At 40.9% G+C, this 20,116-nt stretch overlaps 1 protein-coding gene across 1 annotated transcript in view; it reads left to right on the top strand.

Moving 5' to 3' along the window:
• slit2 (slit homolog 2 (Drosophila)) overlaps nt 1–20,116 on the top strand; it is a 462,208-nt gene that overhangs the window by 11,073 nt on the left and 431,019 nt on the right. Inside the window, exon 4 of the mRNA XM_060825295.1 lies at nt 16,213–16,284. Within this exon, the coding sequence (XP_060681278.1) occupies nt 16,213–16,284 (72 nt within the window). The remainder of the gene's footprint in view (nt 1–16,212; nt 16,285–20,116) is intronic.

The following is a 20,116-nucleotide window of genomic DNA, read 5'->3' as shown; positions in this document are numbered from 1 at the left end:
GGATTTCCCATTTAAGACCGAAATAAAGAAGAATTTCTACACTGAGAAGATTTCAGTGTTTTAAATTATCTTCCGAAAGAACAGTGGAGCTCAGATTACTGAATATAGTTATAGATAGATCTTTGATCTAAAAAGGATTTAAGGGTTATGGGAGACAGGTAGGAAAATGGAGCCAAGGTCACAATCAGATTGGCCATGATTTCTTTCAGGTTGCAGAGCAATCAGAATGATGGGATAAATGGCCGACACCTGCTCCAATTTCTTATCATTTTATGGTGTTGACAGCAGGGCTGTGAGTTTGAATTTTTGTTTCAAGCGTTATGAGGTTCTAACTGCCCTTACTCGGTGTCTCTTACCAGTTGAGAGCCTGCCCACAGTGCATAGCAGTTGAGAAGTAAAGCATGGATATTAGCCTCTGCTCTGTTATCAGTACCGTGAATAAAATATTAGTTATGCTACTTACTCCAATTGCTTGTAATCCTAACTGTTTCACCAAATGACCTCATGCCTGCAATTTCCCCACCCAATCAGTCAGCTTTTTAATCCTATCTTTATAACTAATATGTAAGATTCAAAGAAAATTAAAAGTATACATTTGTTTTCAGCACCTGTATACTTTTTCTACTGGGCCTCATGCAGCCGTGTCTGGATAACTGTGGGACAGTCATAGAGTCATAGAGATGTACAGCATGGAAACAGACCCTTCGGTCCAACCCGTCCATGCCGACCAGATATCCCAACCCAATCTAGTCCCATGCCAGAACCCAGCCCATATCCCTCCAAAGCCTTCCTATTCATATACCCATCCTGGTGCCTTTTAAATGCTGTAATTCTACCAGCCTCCATCTTTTCCTCTGGCAGCTCATTCCATACATGTACCACCCTCTGTGTGAAAAAGTTGTACCTTAGGTCTCTTTTATAACTTTCCCCTTTCACCCTAAGTCTATGCCCTCTCGTTCTGGACTCCCTCACCTCCTGGGTGTTTGTCTCACACTTTTGGAAAACCATGAGAGCATTTGATAGGGTGCAGAAAATATCCAGTAAAGTGTTTCCAAGGATCACCTTCAGTTACTTAGAGAAAGTGAAGAAGAATGCTGTTTTCCTTGCGGAAGAAAATGTTGGGCGAAAATTTAGAGACAGAGAGAAGAACAGCATGGAAACAGACCTTTCGATCTGATTCATCCAAGCTGTCCAGCTATCCTAAATCAAGCTAGTCCCATTCGCCAGCATTTGGATCATATCCCTCCAAACCCTTCCTAATCATATAGCCATCCAGATGCCTTTTATATGCTGTATTTGTACCAGCCTCCACCACTTAGATAAAAGTAAACAAAATCATCATGGATCTGGACAGGGTATAGAAGGAAAACTGTAATTACCGATGGAAAGATTGAGAGAGCATTTGTTTGAGGAAATTGGCAAACGAATTAATTAATGGCGACATGAGGAAAATGTTGAAGTGTTTCAGGATGTGGAATGTGCTGCTGACAGTGTGCTGTAGGCAGATTCAATCAAGGCTTTCAGAACAGAGTTGGACTTTTATCTGGAAAGTAAGAATTGTCAAAACTATTGGACAAAAATGCTAAATTGCCCATAGTGTTAGGTGCATTAGTGGGGGGTAAAATATCGAGTAGCGGAAAGAGTCTGGGTGGGTTACTGTTCGGAGAGTCGACGTGGACATTTTGGGCGAAAGGGTCTGTTTCCATACTGTAGGGAAGCTAATCTAATCTAAAAAAAAGAAAGCTGGGCAGTGACATTAGGTAAATTGCTTCTATGGAGAGGCATGCACAGACATGATGAGCAATTGGTCTCTGTGATTATTCTGTGATTTTGTGACATATTGCCCTTTTTCAATTAAACGAGGAGGCTTGGCAAGAAAACATAGCAAAAAGGACTGCAAAAGGACAAGAAAAAGAGGAAACACATGTAAAACAAACACGCTGTACGTCTTGGGAAAGCAGAAATAAATTTGACCTGACATCAATTTAAAAAGCACTCAGTACCTCTGTCTGCTAATCTGTAGCTTGTACTGCTTGTTTTGGATATAATAGGACTTGAATTTTTTTTTCAGTTCTTTAATGACTTTCTTTTACGTAGTTTAGAAGTGTCAGACAGTTAATGATAATTAAATAATCCAATTTTTTAAAACCTAAAACTTATAAACACTGAATCCACAACAGATGTTGATAAGGAGGTTAAATAAGATCTTATTCAAGGGGGAAGCTAACTGGCAGTGACATACAGAACATCTTTCACACACAAAAAAGGAATCAAAATACTCATTGGTCATAATGTTGGTATTTGTGTGCCGGTGTTTTACAAAAACAGGTGAATAACACTATTGTGCTTGAGATTACATAGAGGTGTTGTATCATGTTTATGGATTGCAATGACTCATGCAACATTTTTGGAATTTTGTTCATTGGGAAAAGCAGCAGTTTAAATTTATATAGCAATTTTAACTTTATGAACCAAATTATGATGCTTCACAGAACATTTTAAACCAAATCCCAGCTGCCACCCTGGGTTTTGACTATCTTTTTTGGTAGCACGTATTTAGTTTAAATTCCAGAGGGAGGCTTTAGTGAGCCAACTCTTCTGTGCTGACATTACTAAATTTGGCTTCTTTAGCAAGACAGCAGAATTGTATACCTGGCTATTCATATAACCTAAAATTTGAATTCAGGGTAAGCGATTGACTTACAAATTGCAGGCTTCTAGAATTAAACTAGTGCCAGTAAAAGATTAGCTTAAAATGGATAAAATTTGCGTCACTTTAAAAATGATGTATTAATGGAAGTCACAATTAATCACTTATTGATGGAAATTGTCAGACTCAGCACGTGTCAGACTGGGATCTAAGTTGGAAAGAGTCAACATTGCTGGAATGCTTGGCTATACTTTAAAAGAGATAAAGCTGAGCAGGTACAAGACACAGGATTGGCCCTTAAATTTTTCATACAGAAGTATCATGAAAATAGGGAGGTGATGCAGCCCCTTTTAAAATACCAAGGATTCCAGTGAAATGTGGAAAGATTGCTTGATGACAGTTTGAAAACAAAAGACCTTGGAAGTAATCTCTTCTCCATCTCATTGTGCTGAGATAATGCTGTAATTCCCAACTAGACGTGAACCATTCTGATACTTGATCCTCTGTCCGATAATGCATAGAAGTTGATTAATTAGTGGAAGCTGAGTGATGGGCAGTATATTAGGCAATCTTAGCTTGTCTGACATCGTCTTCAAATGGGAAGTAGAGGATGGGGGTGGTGGTGAGGGAGACTGCGTTACTGACCAAAGGGAAAACTATACTCAACCCCACTTAGTGAAGGATGTGCATTACCACTATTTTAAAAATGGACAATATGTGAATGGGACAGTGATACCCCTCCCCACTGCAGAGAAGCCTTCCTTTTATTTTCTGAAGTATCACTGGCTCTTACATTAAGAAGGTGATATTGCATTCCAAAGAATTCGACCATGAGGAAATCTGTTGTTTTTACTTTGTTCAGCTCATTCGTTATTAGTCAGTCATACCTTGCAGTAAAAAATATTCAAATGTATTTTTATAAAGAGAGAAGTGGGTGTGTTGCTGTAGAAACTCCTCAGAGTGAGAAAGAAATAATTTCCTTTATCTCTCTGAATCTATTGTGCCTAGAAAACACAATAGATAGCAGTATTCTTCCAAAGGGAGTGATGTAAAATAACCATTCCCACCTGATCCGAGCACAGAAACTGTCTTTGAGATAATGATGGAATACTCCTTCTCCTTCTGGCTATAGAGATAGGCATTCGGGTTAAAATGGCTCTTCTTGGTGATGATTGACACTTTTCACAGTCTCTGTTGGCACAAAGTGAATTCCGAACAATGCAATAAGAGGATGAACAGTGAAGTCTGCTTTTGTTCTTGCATAAAGCAGAAAAGTACAAATATAAGAGAAGCTTTCTTAAAAAGCGCAATAAAATGCGACTTAGGGTATTAGCCCAGATTTTCCTTTGTGAATTATATGAACGATATGGATGAAAATTTGGCCAGCGTCATGTCAGGGCTGGGTGATGAGCTTTGAATATTTTATCTGATATGTGCCCCAACCGCAGCCCAGTATGGAGAAATACCTGATGGTCTTCATGTTATTCATGAAAGATACAGTTAAGCTGACACTTGCTGCCATAATATCTTTGGCCCTCCGATCTTTACTTACAACATATTGACAAAATCACATTCTCAAAATATCACCTGTGATTCAGTGGAACAAGGGCATTTCTCCTTGGTGTTGTGACCAATATTCACACCCCCTTAGCACTGCTGTCTCACAGTGCCGGGGACCCGGGTTTGATTCCAGCCTCGGGCAACAGTCTGTGTGGAGTTTGCACGTTCTCCCTGTATCTATGTGGGTTTCGCACAATCCAAAGATGTGCAGGTTAGGTGAACTGGCCATGCCACGTTGCTCATAGTGTTCAAGATGTGTAGGTTAGGTGCATTCATCAGAGGAAAATGTAGAGTAACAGAGGAATAGGTCTTGGGTTACTCTTCGGAAGTTGGTGTGGCCTTGTTGGGCCAAAGGGCCTGTTTCCACACTGTAGGGAATCTAATTTTAAGAAACACCAACATCTTTCAAACTGAGTCTGAATACAGAGCTAAATTTGGATAGTTACAGAAATGGGCACAGGGATCAGCAACTCTAATGTATGTTGGTTGGACGTGTTGACAGGAACTAGTACCAAGAATGGTTGGCACCTCTTCAAGCTAGTCTGGATTCAAACTAGCCTGTACCATTTAAATGGGAGATGCATTCAAGCCAGAATAAATGGTAGAAATATGGACTGAAGAGAATATGACTTTGCAAAGTGTAGGAGATAAGAGTGAGTGCACTTCAAGGTTCTTGTACACTATGGTTGAAGTCTTGGTGGAAGAAACTAAAGGGACAGGAGTTGTTATGTCTCTGCAGTGGAAAATGAGACCCATAGGCACTCTGGTGAAAGGAATTGGAAAGTGATGACCATGGAATCAAGGCACGTGGACCTAGATGTGTTGTTGCATGAAGTTCAATGATCTCACATGAGTGGTTAAAACCAGAGTATACATTATCAAAGTCTACCATCTGCACCGGGAGGCTCAGTTATTATTCCAAATGCCACACCTGATGATAAAGCACCAACAATCTCTGTCAATCACATTTCATATCTGGCATGGTGGTTCAGTGGTTAGCACTGCTGCCTCACAGTGTCAGGGTCCCAGTTTCGATTCCAGCCTCGGGTGACTGTCTGTGTGGAGTTTGCACATTCTTCCCATGTCTGGGTGCTGTGGTTTCCTCCCACAGTCCAAAGATGTGCAGGTCAGGTGAATTGGCCATGCTAACTTGCCCATAGTGTTAGGTGCATTAGTCAGATGGAAATGGGTCTGAGTGGGTTACTCTTCGGAGGATCAGTGTGGACTGGTTGGGCCGAAGGGCCTGTTTCCACACTGTAGGGGATCTACTCTAATCATTCCTTTGCTTGACCTCTGTCTGTTACAATTAGCGTTGCTGCAAGTTTCATACCCACCATTCACAGGATGAATACACTGCCAAGTTATTCAATCATGACAGTCAAACAAATTGCATGACACTCACTAACACACTTCCCTGTTTTGCTGGACCAAGGACTGCACAATGAGATAGAGTAGAACGTAATCTGAGAGGAAGAGCCGAAAATATGTTGCTGGAAAAGCGCAGCAGGTCAGGCAGCATCCAAAGAGGAGGAGAATCGACATTTCGGGCATGAGCCCTTCTTCAGGAAGGGCTCATGTTTCCTGAAGAAGGGCTCATGCCCGAAACATCGATTCCCCTGCTCCTTGGATGCTGCCTGACCTGCTGTGCTTTTCCAGCAACACATTTTCAGCTCTGATCTTCAGCATCTGCAGTCCTCACTTTCTCCTGAGAGGAAGACCCCCCTGCTATACCCCTTAACTCTCATAAAAGGGATGGGGAGATGGTCCTTGCAATTATTGGCATGCCCATTGCTGAGCATGCAACTGGCAGCATGGCTCAAAACCATCAAAGATGATGTTATCCTCAGGCTTAATCCTGCTGCACATATCCCGCTTGCCTCCCTCATCCTAGACTGTCTTCTTATTTACAAGCTGCAGCCCCTTGTTTCAGCAGGTGCCCCTGGTTTCTCACCAGCTTTTCTCCCCTCATCGCAAACTTACCCTTTTCCTTTCAGTTACACAGGAAGTGCATCCTGACCAATTAGTTGGAGAACGTGATGAAGATAAGACACCATTACCTGAATTCAGACACACAGCCATCATATTTTGGGTCTTAAAAGTTAGGTACACACTTTTGATGTAGAATCATAGAATTATAGATGTCTACACCCAAGAAAAATGCCCTTTAGCCCCTCGAGTCTATGTTGGTCGATGACAACCACCTAACTATTCTAGTCCTATGTTCCAACACTTGGTCTGTATCCTTATATGTCTTACCTTGACAAGTATATATATAAATATCTAAATATGATGAGTGAGCTGGAGCCAGGGCATGGATGATGGTAGGGCAGGTGCTAGCATACCAAGAAGCAAGTTCACACAGTGCAGTGAACCCAAATGAGCACTTTGGCAGGGAAGTCTAAAGAAGAACAATGATGAGGAGGCATCTTTGTTTGATGCATTAGGAACCCTGTCAGAAACCCTGTGATCATTGTCATAGTACATACAAGCATTCAGCAGTAATGTACCACAGGGTTTTTTACAATGCTTGGAGTATATCTTTTCCAGTGTGGAAATGGTGACCAACTCTATAAGAAAACGTGTGCACATAACTAGGACATAGAGTCAATTACAGGGTGCTGCAGTGAAACATCGTACTTTTGTCAAGCAAGCTCATACTGTTGCCATTGATTACAATGGAAGTTGTAGGCTCTCACAGCAGTCTCCAACAGATCACCAGCATTTTCAAGGTGTGGCCCTGGGAGCAACAGTGGCTCGATGGAACTTGAATCTGCTGTCCTCTCCCTTTGCTGTCATCAAGAACTTTTCACTTTCCTCTCAGGCAATCAGCCCAGCCCACCGCTGTCCATGCTGGGATTGTGCAATCTATGGATGGGTCTTCAAGGCCAATAAATGATTTGGATCAGCTTCAAGACAATTTTCAGTCTCCCCAATGAAAATCAGCAGCCTTTCCCTGTTCATGATGCTGCAACTGAGGGATTAGAACACCAAGGTAGGGCAAGAGTCAGAAAAACAGGCAAATTGGAATACCTGGTTAGTTATCTTTTGCATGGCATATTTAGATGATTTTATTTGTAAATTTGATTTGGATTTTCTGTTTTGTAGTGGCTTTTATTTTTGCGTTGTGGCCAAGTGGACCCTGTGATGGTCAGTGACAGAAGGAAGATAAGTTGTTAATAAATGAGGAGTTGTGGTTGTGGCTATTGGTATTACATAGATATGTTCTTCTTAGACAGTGCAAGTAGAATGGAACAAACTAGATTGCATCCTCTCTTCCTCTACTTCTTTCATCTCTTTATCTTCCCGGCCTGAGGTTCTTTGTTGTATCGATGGTGATGCTGAGGTTTTCAGAATGCATCTGACCACCATGAATTTTGACACCCACTCTGCCACGTTCTGTAAGAACTTCATCACAGTTCTCCAAGCAGCAGGAGCATTGTTTCAGTACGACATGGTTTGCTTCACATTTTATGTGGGATCATGCATTTCATTGTATTATATACTGTGTGTGGATTAATGAGCTGCGTCTTATTGAATAGGAGCCATCACCCAGTGGACATCTTCTGGTGTCTTGAAGTGTCTTAATTTGTTTTTAAATTCACTCATGGGATGTGAGTGTCATTGGCTGGCCAACATTTCTTACACATCCCTAGTTGCCCTTGACAAGGTGATGGTGAACTGCCTACTTGAACAGTTACAGTCCATGTGCTGTGGGTTGCCATTAGGGAGGAAATTAGTTAGACTGTGACAGAATGAAGGCATCATGTTGGCTGGCATGACACCAGGCAGTGATCTGCATGATTCACTAGCTATGATCGTATACCGGCTGGACATAAAGGACATGGAATCCCTTTTGGTTCTCATTTAGGGCTGAGTGGAGGGATGTGGCATTGATAAAGCAAATTGTGAGCAGCTATTGGCATTCTATATCACAGAGTAGCCTGTAATCCTAGTGAAGCCACATATTAGGTCTGTTTGCTGCTCTGTGCAAGAGAGAATTGAATTTATTTAGCTTTTTTTGATTAGGGACGCAGTTTACATAACAGCGAATGTCACATTTTGAGATTAAATATCTCTAGCCCCTCTTAAGAGTGAGTGAACATAAAGATTCATGAAGAAGTCCTGAAAAAAAAACTGCACTAGATTCTCTATTTCTCTTTCCAAAGGTGCTACCAGGCATGCTGAGTTTCTCCAGCACTTCCTGTTGTTATTACAGGTTTTTAGCATTTCCATTTTGCTTTTATGTAAAGGTTTGTGCTGTCCTTGGCCTGTTCTGAGGTTGGGTTTATGGCTGCAGCAGAGGGCATCACACACATTGCTCTTTGCTTACCATCAGGTCAGAGAATTGTTTCCTGAATATCTTAACTGCTGTTAAGAGTCCTCCATTGCTTCTTCTACTCTCCCTTCTTCAGGCTTAACCTGCTCAGAATGAGCACTGGTCATTCCCCACATGATGCTGTATTCTGAGGGAAATGTCTACTGGAGTACCCATGTCTCATAGCTACTTCATTTGCAGAAGCACAAAGTCACAAAGCCACAGAATTTTTTGGGGGGCAGAAGGAGGCTATTTGGCCCATGGTACCTTGCCTGGCTCTTCAAATGAGCACCACTTCCCACTGCCAATCTCCTGCTTTTCCCCCTTACACTATCTCTTTCCAAATTATCATCCAATGCCCTCTTGAAAGCCTCAGTTGAAATTGACTCCACCACATTTCTAGGCAATGCATTCCACATCTTAATTTGTCACTGAGTGAAAAGAATTTTTCTCACGTCACCCTTGTTCCTTTCGCACATCACTTTCAATCCATGACCTCTGGGCTCTTGTTCCTTTTACAAGCAGGAGCAGTCTCCCCATTTCTCTGACCAGATCTTTTCCTCCTTGGTGAGCATATAGGTACACTCAGGAGTATCTAGCTTTACGTACAAATTCATAATCATCTGATGATAAGGCAAAGTTGGCCTCTCATGACATTTTATGTTATTTGGTGGTGCAGTCACACAGCCTGTACAAACCTGTAGTGGATCCAGTATAATACACCTTTTTTTTAAGTAGAGTCATACAGCACGGAAACAGACCCTTCAGCCCAACTTATTCATGCTGACCAAGTTTCTGAAACTAAAATAGTCCCACATGGCTATGTTTGGCCCATATGCCTAGAAAGATTAGAGTGGTGCTGGAAAAGCACAGCAGGTCAAGCAGCATCCGAGGAGCAGGAAAATTGACGTTTCAGGCAAAGGCCCTTCATCAGGAATGAGGCCGGGAGCCTCGGGGTGGAGAGACAAATGAGAGGGGGTGGGGTTGGGGGAAGTTAGCTGAGAGTGCAATATGTGGATGGAGGTGGGGGTAAAGGTGATAGGCCAGAGAGAAGGGTGGAGTTGTCATGACCTGTCCCATCTGTCAATCTTCCTTCCCACCTATCCACTCCACCCTCATCTCTAACCTATCACCTTCAACCCCCCACCTCCATCTACCTATTGCTCTCTCAATTATCTTCCCCCCCTCCAGCCCCACCCCCTCCAATTTATCTCTCCAACCCTGAGGCCCCCAGCCTCTTTCTTGACGAAGGGCTTTTGCCCGAAATGTCGATTCTCCTGCTATTTGGATGCTGCCTTACCTGCTGTGCTTTTCCAGCACCACTCTAACCTTGACTCTGATCTCCAGCATCTGCAGTCCTCATTTTTGCCATATGCCTCTAAATGTTTCCTAGTCATGTACCTATCCAGATGTCTATGAAATGCTGTAAATGCACCGGCATCAACCACCTCTTCTGGCAGTCCATTGCACATACAAATCATACTCTGTGTGAAAAAGTTGGCCCTTAGTTCCTTTTTAAATCTTTCTCCTCTCACCTTAAAATTATGCCCTATAGTTTTGAACTTCCTCACCCAGGAAAATATTCTTGCTATTCACCTTATCTGCGCTCCTTATGATTATTAACCTCTACAAAGCCATGCCTCAACCTCCTATGCTCCAGTGGAAAAAGTCCCAGCCTATCCAGCTTCTCCTTATAACTCAAACCCTCCAGTCCTGGCAACACCCTGGTAAATCTTTTCTGAACCCTCTCCAATTCAATAATATTCTTCCTGTAGCAGGGGTACCAGTACTCCAGAAGAAGCCTCAGCAACATCCTGTACTACCTCAACATAACGTTCCAACTCCTGTATTTAATAGTCTGTGCAATGAAGGCAAGTGTGCTAAATGCCTTCTTAATTATCCTGTCTATGTGTCACACAACTTTCAAAGAACTATGTACCTGGACTCCAAGTCAAATGTTCGTCAAATTCAGAATCTCCCCCAGTCAAAAAGATGTTGGAACTACTGCCTGATAGCGATGAGGTCATTTTCGAAGCCATTAATGGTGAGCCCCAGACCAACATTCCCAGGCCCTCAGTGCTGGGAGTATAACCCACTTCTACCAGCACATGTTTTGTTGTAGTCCAGTGTAACAGAGAGGATTGACTATGTCATATAAGTAAATTATTGTTGTAGTAGCAAGATCTATGGCTTAGTTGTTTGAGTCATATTCTGCATTTGAATAAACAGTCTTCTGTTTTTTAACATTCGATTTTTAACTCATTTATCTTTAATTCTTAAATGTCACAGTAAAAAGACTTTTTTTTTCCCTGTGTACCTCATCGATCCCAAGTTTATGCTGGCCCAAGAAAAAGCTCCCAACTATTGTAAGGTTCTCAGTGTCTGTCCTGTACGCTGGGTTGGGTTTTGCCTGACCTTTTTATGGTTGTTGAAGTTGGAGTGAGGAATGGAGTCTGTTTGCATTGAGCAGGACCTTTTTACTAATTCAGATGGCAAGCTGCTGTTTGTTTTTCCCACATCTGTTTTGCACTGGTTCTTTGTGACAATGTTTGCTGGATATTGGCCCTTCCACTTTCTCCTGAAATGAGAAGCCAGTTTAAACGGATGTTTCAAAATGTTAAAGACGCCCTCAGTTGATTGCTACCCCACAGCTCCCCCCCCCACACTACCAAAATTCCTCTGGCGCCACTTTTATTATTATCAGCCCACAATGCTTTGACTGTATTTCTCAAGAAAACAGTAGCTGTCAACTGTCTGTAGTAGAAGATTGAAAAGCCCCACAATTTTCAAACTGTGGCTTGACTGGATCTGCTGTGTTGTTGAAATGGAGCTGCCGATTTGGTTTTCCCAGTTCCAATTCCAGATTTCCACTGATCTCCAAGGAATTTTTCCTTCACTTTCCCTGAAAATAGTGACACTTGCTCAGGTGATAGGAATTCACCAGCATATTGTCCAACAGATTGACATTTCCATTCAAGCTTCGACAGTGAATTTTTGTCAAGTTGTGACTGAACAAACCATCACAGTCAGGCTTGGTAACGTTGTGGTAAAATTATTCAACAAGTCAACCAGAACCCCAGGCTAATGTTCTGGAATGGATTCAAATGTTACCATGACAGCTGGTGAACTTTGAATTCAGTAAAAAATAAACAAACATGTTAGCCTCATGGTGACCATGTAGCCACCATGTAGCTGTAAAACAAAATCTGGCTCACTAGTGTCCTTTAGGAAAGCAAATTGGCCATCCTTACCTGGGCTGGCCTATGTGTGATTCCAGACCCACAGCAATGTGGTTGACACCTTGCCTCTAGGCTCTGAGGGATGCGCAGTACATAATTGGTTTAGCCATTGATACCCACATCCTGTGAAGAATTAAAACACCTTCACTTTGCTGTTTCTTTTTTGGTGCCTCAGTCTTTTACTAATTTATGTCAACATTTTTGATGAGGGGAGAGAAATCATGATGGCTATATTTGCAGATGGCACAAAGATGGGCAGGAAAGTCTGTTGTGTAGGGCAAAATGGAGGATGTAGATACAAATAGGAGGATGTAGATGTGTGGACAAAAATGGCAATTTGATTACAATCCTGGAAAATGTGAAGTTGCTCATTCTGACAGGGAGACTATGAAATTAGAGCATTACTTAGGTGGAGAATGACTGCAGAATTCTAAGGTGTGGAGGGATCCTGATATTCCAGTGCATGAGTCACAAAAAAACTGCTATTCAAGCACAGTAAGGAGTTAGAAAGATAATGGAATGTTACAAGAAGACTTGAACATAAATGGATGTTACGCTCCAGTTGGAAAAGGCTTTGGTTAATCCATATCTGGAGTACTGTGTACAGTTTTTGTTTTGTTACATAAGGAAGGATGTGAACGCATCTGAGGCATTTCAGAAAAGGCTTATTAGATTGGTATCTGGAATGAAAGGGTTGTCCATGGGGAAAGGTTGGTCAGGCTGGGCTTGTTTCTACTGGGGTTTAGAACATAGTTTTGGAGAATTAGGGATGACTTGATTGATATAAGATCCTGAATGGTCTTGATAATATTTGGAAAAGATGTTTACAGATAGACCAGAGAGTTGGGCGGAGAAGTGGTAGATGGAGTTCAATCCAGGCAAATGTAAGGTGATGCATTTTGGGAAGCCTAATTCCAGAGCCAACTATACTGCAAACGGAAGAGCCTTGGGTAAAATTGATGAGCAGAAAGATTTGGGAGTTCAGGTCCATTTTACCCTGAAGGTGGCTGCACAGGTGGATTGGGTTGGTCAAGAAGGCATATGATATGCTTGCCTTCATCGTACGGTGTACTGAGCATAATAGTTGGCAGGTCATGTTAAAATGGTACAAGACTTTGGTTTGGTCGCATTTGGAATACTGTGTACAGTTCTGGTCGCCACATTATCAAAGAATGTGGACGCTTTGGAGACAGTGTAGAGAAGGTTCACAAGGATGTTGCCTGATATGGAAGGTGCTAGCTATGAAGAGAGATTCAGTAGGTTACAATTGTTTTCATTAGAAAAAAGGAGATTGAGGGGGACCTGACTGACGTCTACAAAATCATGAAGGGTATAGACAAGGTGGATAGAGATAAGCTTTTTCCAAGGATAAGGGATTCAATAACGAGAGGTCACGTGTTCAAGGTGAGAGAAGAAAAGTTTAAGGGAGATACATGTGGAAAGTACTTCACACAGAGGGTGAAGTGGAACGCATTGCCAGCAAAGATAGTAGAGGCAAGCATGGTAGATTCATTTAAGATGAGTCTGGACAGATGCATGAGTAGGTGGGGAGCAGAGGGATACAGACGCTTAGGAATTAGGCAATAGGTTTAGACAGTGGATTTGGATCAGCTCAGCCTTGAAGGGCTGAAGGACTTGTTCCTGGGTTGTAAATTTTCTTTGTTCTTTCTTTGTTTCCTCTTCTGGATGAATTCCTGCACTGGGGACACTGTTTAAAAGTTAGCAGTTGCCTTTTTTAGGGTAGAGATGAGAAGAATTTTGATTTCTCTGAGCATTGTGCCTAGAAGGCAATGGAGATGGGTTTCATTGAATATTTTCAAGACAGATGGATAAATTCTTGTTCAGTGTGGGTAATTCAAGAGAAACAGAAGAGCCATGATCTTATTGAATGGCAGAGCAGTCTATGTCTATGCCTAATATGCATGTTTCCCATTGTAGCCTTGGGACAATCAGACCAATTGAAAGCATTTTAAAACATATTTAACACACATCATGAAACATATGTACACATTGAGCTGACAGTGATGCCAGTAAAAGTATGGTTGCAAAGTCATGAACCTGAACAAATAGGTCAGTCACATGCTGTATGCTGTATCATGATTGGACGAAGATTAAAAACAATCTGGACCATCCCAAAGAGAAGTTTATTGGAATTAATGTGTGTGACACAGGATTCATAGAAAATCATTCTGTTTCTGAAATTTTGTCAGATTGATCAATTATCCAAGAACAAGCAAATCACAATTTTGTAACAACGGGGACCACTACAACTCCAAATTCCTCCAAAAAGCTGATTTGACATGAGCAATAATTGAAAAGTTGAGGTAGTTAGTGGTCCTTCAGTAAATATGTAAACCTTATTGAGTGTGTTCTAAACAAAGTTTAATTCACCAGTGATCATAAGGAAAGAATTGTTCAGGCTTCACTTTCTCATTAGTTGCGCTTCTCATCACCTCTCACTGGACTTTGTGGATTTCTGACTCACTTGCCTGCCTACAGGGAACATTTTAACATTCTTTAATGCCTTGGGTAAATGCTGCAAGACCACCTTGTGGAATTGACAAGCTGTTATCATACCCTGGCCAAATATATAACACATTTTTCATTTTGATGCATATGTAGCACCTGCGTCCATTAGGGCTTGGACCTTCAATAAACACACAAAGCCAGCCTTTGACAGGCACCATATGAAACATATTACGAGCAGACATAATGTTCTTATTATATGAAAATGAGACAGTGGAACTCCTGGCGTGCCTCTGAGTACTCAACAAGAATGTTTAAAATGCAGAATCTTTTGCTCTTCAATTTACTTGCCATTCGCTTTACTGTGGAGCTTATTGATCTGAAATGAGCAGCAATCCTGGATCTGACCCCAGCAAAAGAATTGCTAGTCAGGGTCCTCACTTCTGGTTACAGTCCACTGTATCCTGATTTGGTGCGCAGAGAATCAGGCTGTGGAATGATCGCTCCCTTGGTGAAGTTTTCCGCTGACATGTGGGGTAAATTCACCAGTTCTTCACTTGTAGTATTGAGTAACACTGAAAGGGAGCAAGGGTTGGATTACTGGTGTGACAGCACTATTGCTCTATGTTTGATTTCCATGGCTTCCAGCACTACAAACTGCTAAGAATGTGGGATTGGTAAGCTTAGCCGTTATGAATCACAGAAGGAAGTAATTTGGCTCATCATGTCTGTACTGTCACTCCAAATGAGCATTATGACTTAGTACCATTTTCTTTCCTTTTTTCCATATTCATGCACATTATTTCTATTCAAATAATAATCAGATGCCCTCTTGAAGGCCTCAACGGAACCTAACTCCACCATACCAGATCCGAACTGCTGAATGTGTAAAAAAATCTTTTCTTACATCACATTTTCTTCAATTGAGGTTTGTTAAATATATCACTTTACTTGCATGACACTGATTTCTTTTCCTATAAATTCTGTGTCTTATGGTCCTAATCCACAACCACCTGATGAAAGAGCAGCTCTCTGATAGCTAGTGCTTCCAAATAAACCTGTTGGATTATAACCTGGTGTTGTGTGATTTTAACTTCCTTAAATCACTGCAGTCCTTGGGTTGTAGTGCTGTGAGGAAGAAAATTCCATGATATTGTCCCAGTAACACTAAAGTAACAGCAATATAGTTCCAAGTTGGGATGATGAGGCTTGGAAGGGATCTTGCCAGTGATGTGTTTCCATGCATGTACAGCCTTGGTCATTCTAGAGGGTAAAGGTCACAGCTTAGGAATGTACTGTCGAAGGAGTCTTGTAGATGCTTCACACTGTTTCCACTGTGCGTCAGTGCTAAAGATCATGAATGTTAAAAGTGGCAGGTGAGATTTCAGTCAAGTGGGCTGCTTCATCTTGGATAGTGTGAAACTTCTTGAGTGTTTTTGGAGCTGTACTCATCCAGGCAAAAGAGAGGAGTATTCCATCAGATTCTTTCCATAAGCCATGTAGATAGTAAATAAATTTGGGGATCCAGAAGGTGAGTTACTTTTTGCAGAATTCAAAGTTTCTGACTTGCTCTTGTAATCACAGTATTTAGATAGCTTGTCCAGTTCATTTTCTGGTCAATGGTTGTCCTCAGGATGTTGATAATAGGATTTTCAATAGTGATAATATCATAAATATCGATTGGTGATGGTTAGATTCTCTTATTGATCGGTGATGGTTAGATTCTCTTTTTTTGGGATGATCTTGCCTGGCATTTGTGTGGCACAAATATTACTTGCCACTTCTCAGCCCAAGCCTGGGTATTGTACAGTTCTTGCTGCACTTGGATATGGATTGCTTCGGTAGCTGAGGAATCACAAATGTCATTGAACATTATATAGTTGTCACTGAACATCACCATTTCTGACCTTATGATGATATGCTTTTGTGTAATAATAACTTTCTCATGGATCTTTGTCTTTTCACTTTCTTCCCTCCTCCAGCCGCCTGAATAGAAACAACTTACAGGTTTTGCCAGAGTTGCTTTTCCTGGGAACTCCGAAGCTCTACAGACTGTGAGTAATCAAGTTTCTATAAACCTGTCAAATTTGGCAATGAATAGGGCACCTGGATGATTTCAGTGTCATGTGGCTACTCCTGAACCAATCGTACCACATCAGCACAGCTTTACTCTTGGTAACTTGCTCCTCAATCTAACCTAATATCGCAAGTGGTCATACAATTATAGACATTTTGTTATTCGGCTGTCTGGAGAAAGAATTATTTTTGCTTAATTGTCACAGTTTTCGAATTCCCTTACAGCAATTGTTCTTTAAGCGAACCAGTAGGATAGGTTTGTAATTTGTTTTGTGCTTTCTTACAAATCATAAATCAAAGTTAGAGCTTAAGCTCTGAGATGTCCTCGGGCACTTTGAAGCAAGCAGATGTAGTCCTGATGGTAATCTAGAAGGAAAGCAGCTCATTGTTAAACCATTGAGAAGTGAGCAGCTTCAGAAAGGGACAGGAGGAAGGTCATGTTTGGTACGGTTTCATGTAGTTATAGTAAACTAATCATGCCTAATGGGCCATCACTGCAAAATTGCGAGTTAAACCAGGACTAATATGTGGTTGATTTTACTTTCATTTTCTTTATAAAAATCCAGTTTTCAGTTCAGAAATTATGTTCCAAAGTTTGAAAACTGTTTGACTTGCTTAATGGATGAACGTTAGCTGCAAGTGTGACACAGTGAGCAGTGATGAAACAACTGGTTTTTGCTGGGAAGTCTCCTTCAATTTTACCTTGACTAATTTTGCTGAAAGTAACTGCATTCATCAGACAAAAAAAAACTGTAGGTGTAGTTTCATTGTATCATGTGCAATGATTTTGTCAACTGTGCTGCCATCCAAAGTGAAATTTAAGTAAATGCTCACCTCAGTCTCTATTTCTCTACTCTATGAAGTGGAATGGTTACTTTTAAAATTTCTGAAAGCAGGAATCTCGCTCACTTTGTTTAAAGATCCTCATTGATCATATAGCATTATGAAAAAAATTGGAGTGGTCTTGATGTCAATTGCAATTCTTCCAAATATTTAAGAAAGTGTATATATCAGTGTAACTAACAAATGCACACTCATTTTGCACAGACAGCTTTTAGCATTCATCAGTGTACTGAAAAATCATTTGGAATTACTTGGAGGAGATTTTTCTGCCATTAATAATTAGACCCCAGTTTGTAGACTGTACTGGAACAGAGGAGCAATGGTCATAATATCCCTGTTTACCTCAAATGTTGTCCCCATTTTCTCTCCTGCTGGGGCAGACTGCTTCCCAGGGTTTGAAGTCTCTGTGCTTATCACTGTACAATATTTCACCTCAGTGAACATATCTGTACTGGACAGTCAGCAATGTCAAGCAGCTTAGTCATCAGGTTATTTGACTCTGTCTTCTGCTAACCTGACCAAATATTGATGGAGTTTGAGGGTGGTGTTTGGAGGTGAGGTTGATAGTCACTTATTTAGCAGTTTGGCATGTGAACAATTTCTAGATGCTTTCCTTGTTCCGCCTTTCCAGACCTTTTACTATATAATGTTAATACATTTCACTGCTGACTACTTCAGAAAACAATGTCCGATAGAATTGTACTTAATGTGTTTATTTCCCATTATTCCTGTGTTGATAAAGAATCTGCTTGAGTTCACTTAGATTAGTGTGGATTATATTAACATAGTCTAATTCAATAAAATCCTTTCTTAAGATTAGATTAGATTAGATTACTTACAGTGTGGAAACAGGCCCTTCGGCCCAACAAGTCCACACCGACCTGCCGAAGCGCAACCCACCCATACATTTACCCCTTACCTAACACTACGGGCAATTTAGCATGGCCAATTCACCTGACCCGCACATCTTTGGACTGTGGGAGGAAACCGGAGCACCCGGAGGAAACCCACGCAGACACGGGGAGAACGTGCAAACTCCACACAGTCAGTCGCCTGAGTCGGGAATTGAACCCGGGTCTCAGGCGCTGTGAGGCAGCAGTGCTAACCACTGTGCCACCGTGTCGCCCTCAATATCAGATATCAGATCTCTGCACAAATATGCCATGCTCAGGAGTAGTAGTGGAATTTCCTGTTTTTACTTATCATTATCTTTTTGTATTTATTGTGGTGACATTCAGGATGCCAGTGCTCAACGTTCAATAGGGAGTCATGCTTGAGGGTAATGCAAGTTAGAGAATCCAGCTCACCCTCCATTCTCTGTGTTTATGGGGTCAGTTATATTTATCCATAAAACCTAAGGAGGTACTCACAAGCCACCAGCACAATGAGATACAGTACTTTTAAAAAGACTCATGCTACAACATATGTACCTTTGTTTCAGAAAGACGTGGGTTTGAATAATTCACGAGTTCTTGAACTCATGATCCATATTGTCATGCTGGTATATTACTAAAGGAGTTACCAGTCAAGGTGCATTGTTGGACACGCTGCCATTTACATGAGACACTCAGTCCATGTTTCCTGCTGAATTGAATGTTAGAATTCCAATAACCTTGGGTCAAAAGAACAGGAGAACCTCCCTGCCTCCTGACAAACATTCTCCCTCAATCTATATGAAGAAAATGAAAAACAACTGAGTTAGTGACTCGTTTGACGTCTACTACTGGAAGGTGTTGGTATGGATTACATTTAGTTTCATAATGTTTATTTTCTTTTAGTTTCATAGCAATGATGACTTACACTCTGAAACTAAACATGTGAAGCACTTTACGTGTCTGTGTGACAAATCCCAATGTAATGCAATAAGTTTCACATTATTTTGTAAATTAAATATTTGCACTAACACAGTTTACTGCATTGACTTATTGAAAGTTGCACAGGTCCTTCTCCTTTATTTGGATTATGGTTTAAATAGTGCATGAAAACCCTCAGCTGTTCACCTGAATGAGATCAATAAAGCATTGTGAATTACAATTTTCAATTCCTCTCCAAATATCACCAGTCCAAACAAACTGTATGACTTGGCTGAGTGGAATAATTATACATTTTAAATTGGTATTTTAAACTTTGAACCACTGAGTTTTAGGGCAGCTATATATTTTATCCAGGCCTGCTGTAAATACATTAAATTCAAGCTATTTAAAGTTATGTTGTTGTCTGCAGGAATTTCCATTAAGGAAGCCTACTAGATAGTATTTTGTATTTTAGTAAAAAAAATGAATTACTTCATCCTCAGAGATAAGAGTGTTTACTGTGTTGCTTTTTTCTGACTGCATTTAAGTTTTAGAGATGTTGACAGTCTTTAACCTCAGAAAGAAATAGATCCATTCATAAGCTTAGATCTTGCACGGTATCTAGCTGTTATGCACCAGAATGCATTGTGGTGGCCTATTCAGTGCTTTTATCATACATGTTTGTGGAGCACTGTAATGCACTGTTGGTGACAATGATTCTGTTAATAAGTAAGCAACTCTAGATCCAGCTTTTCCTTTTTCAGTGGCTGCGTTTCCATGAGTAGAATTTAATTCTTCCCAGACTGAATTAATAATGTCCTGGGTAATCTATATAAATCATTTGGTTTCACTTAGACTAAAAGTGAACTTTTTGAAAAGCTGCTCTTACTTTATATTTGTCCAACGTTCAATTTAAGTCTTTGGCTCAGTTGATGTCATTGGACGATCTTCACAAGAGCTAAGTTACATCTCCATTCCTCAGTGTATATTGAATGATCTGGCACACATTACTGGTTGGTAAGTGGAATGTGCACTCCAAGCATATAAACAGGCAGAACAGTAAGAAGTACACTCTATGCAGATTGACACAAACTGACCTGACTCTGGTTTTTCCCAAGTAATGATTTTTCGTTCTGAGAGCAGTCCACAACACCGTATCCATTTTCTTGACTTG

The sequence above is a fragment of the Hemiscyllium ocellatum genome, chromosome 1, assembly GCF_020745735.1.
Source record: "Hemiscyllium ocellatum isolate sHemOce1 chromosome 1, sHemOce1.pat.X.cur, whole genome shotgun sequence".
Taxonomy (NCBI): domain Eukaryota; kingdom Metazoa; phylum Chordata; class Chondrichthyes; order Orectolobiformes; family Hemiscylliidae; genus Hemiscyllium; species Hemiscyllium ocellatum.
The sequence above is the reverse complement of the archived record's forward strand: the minus strand, read 5'-3'. Positions and strand labels throughout refer to the sequence as shown.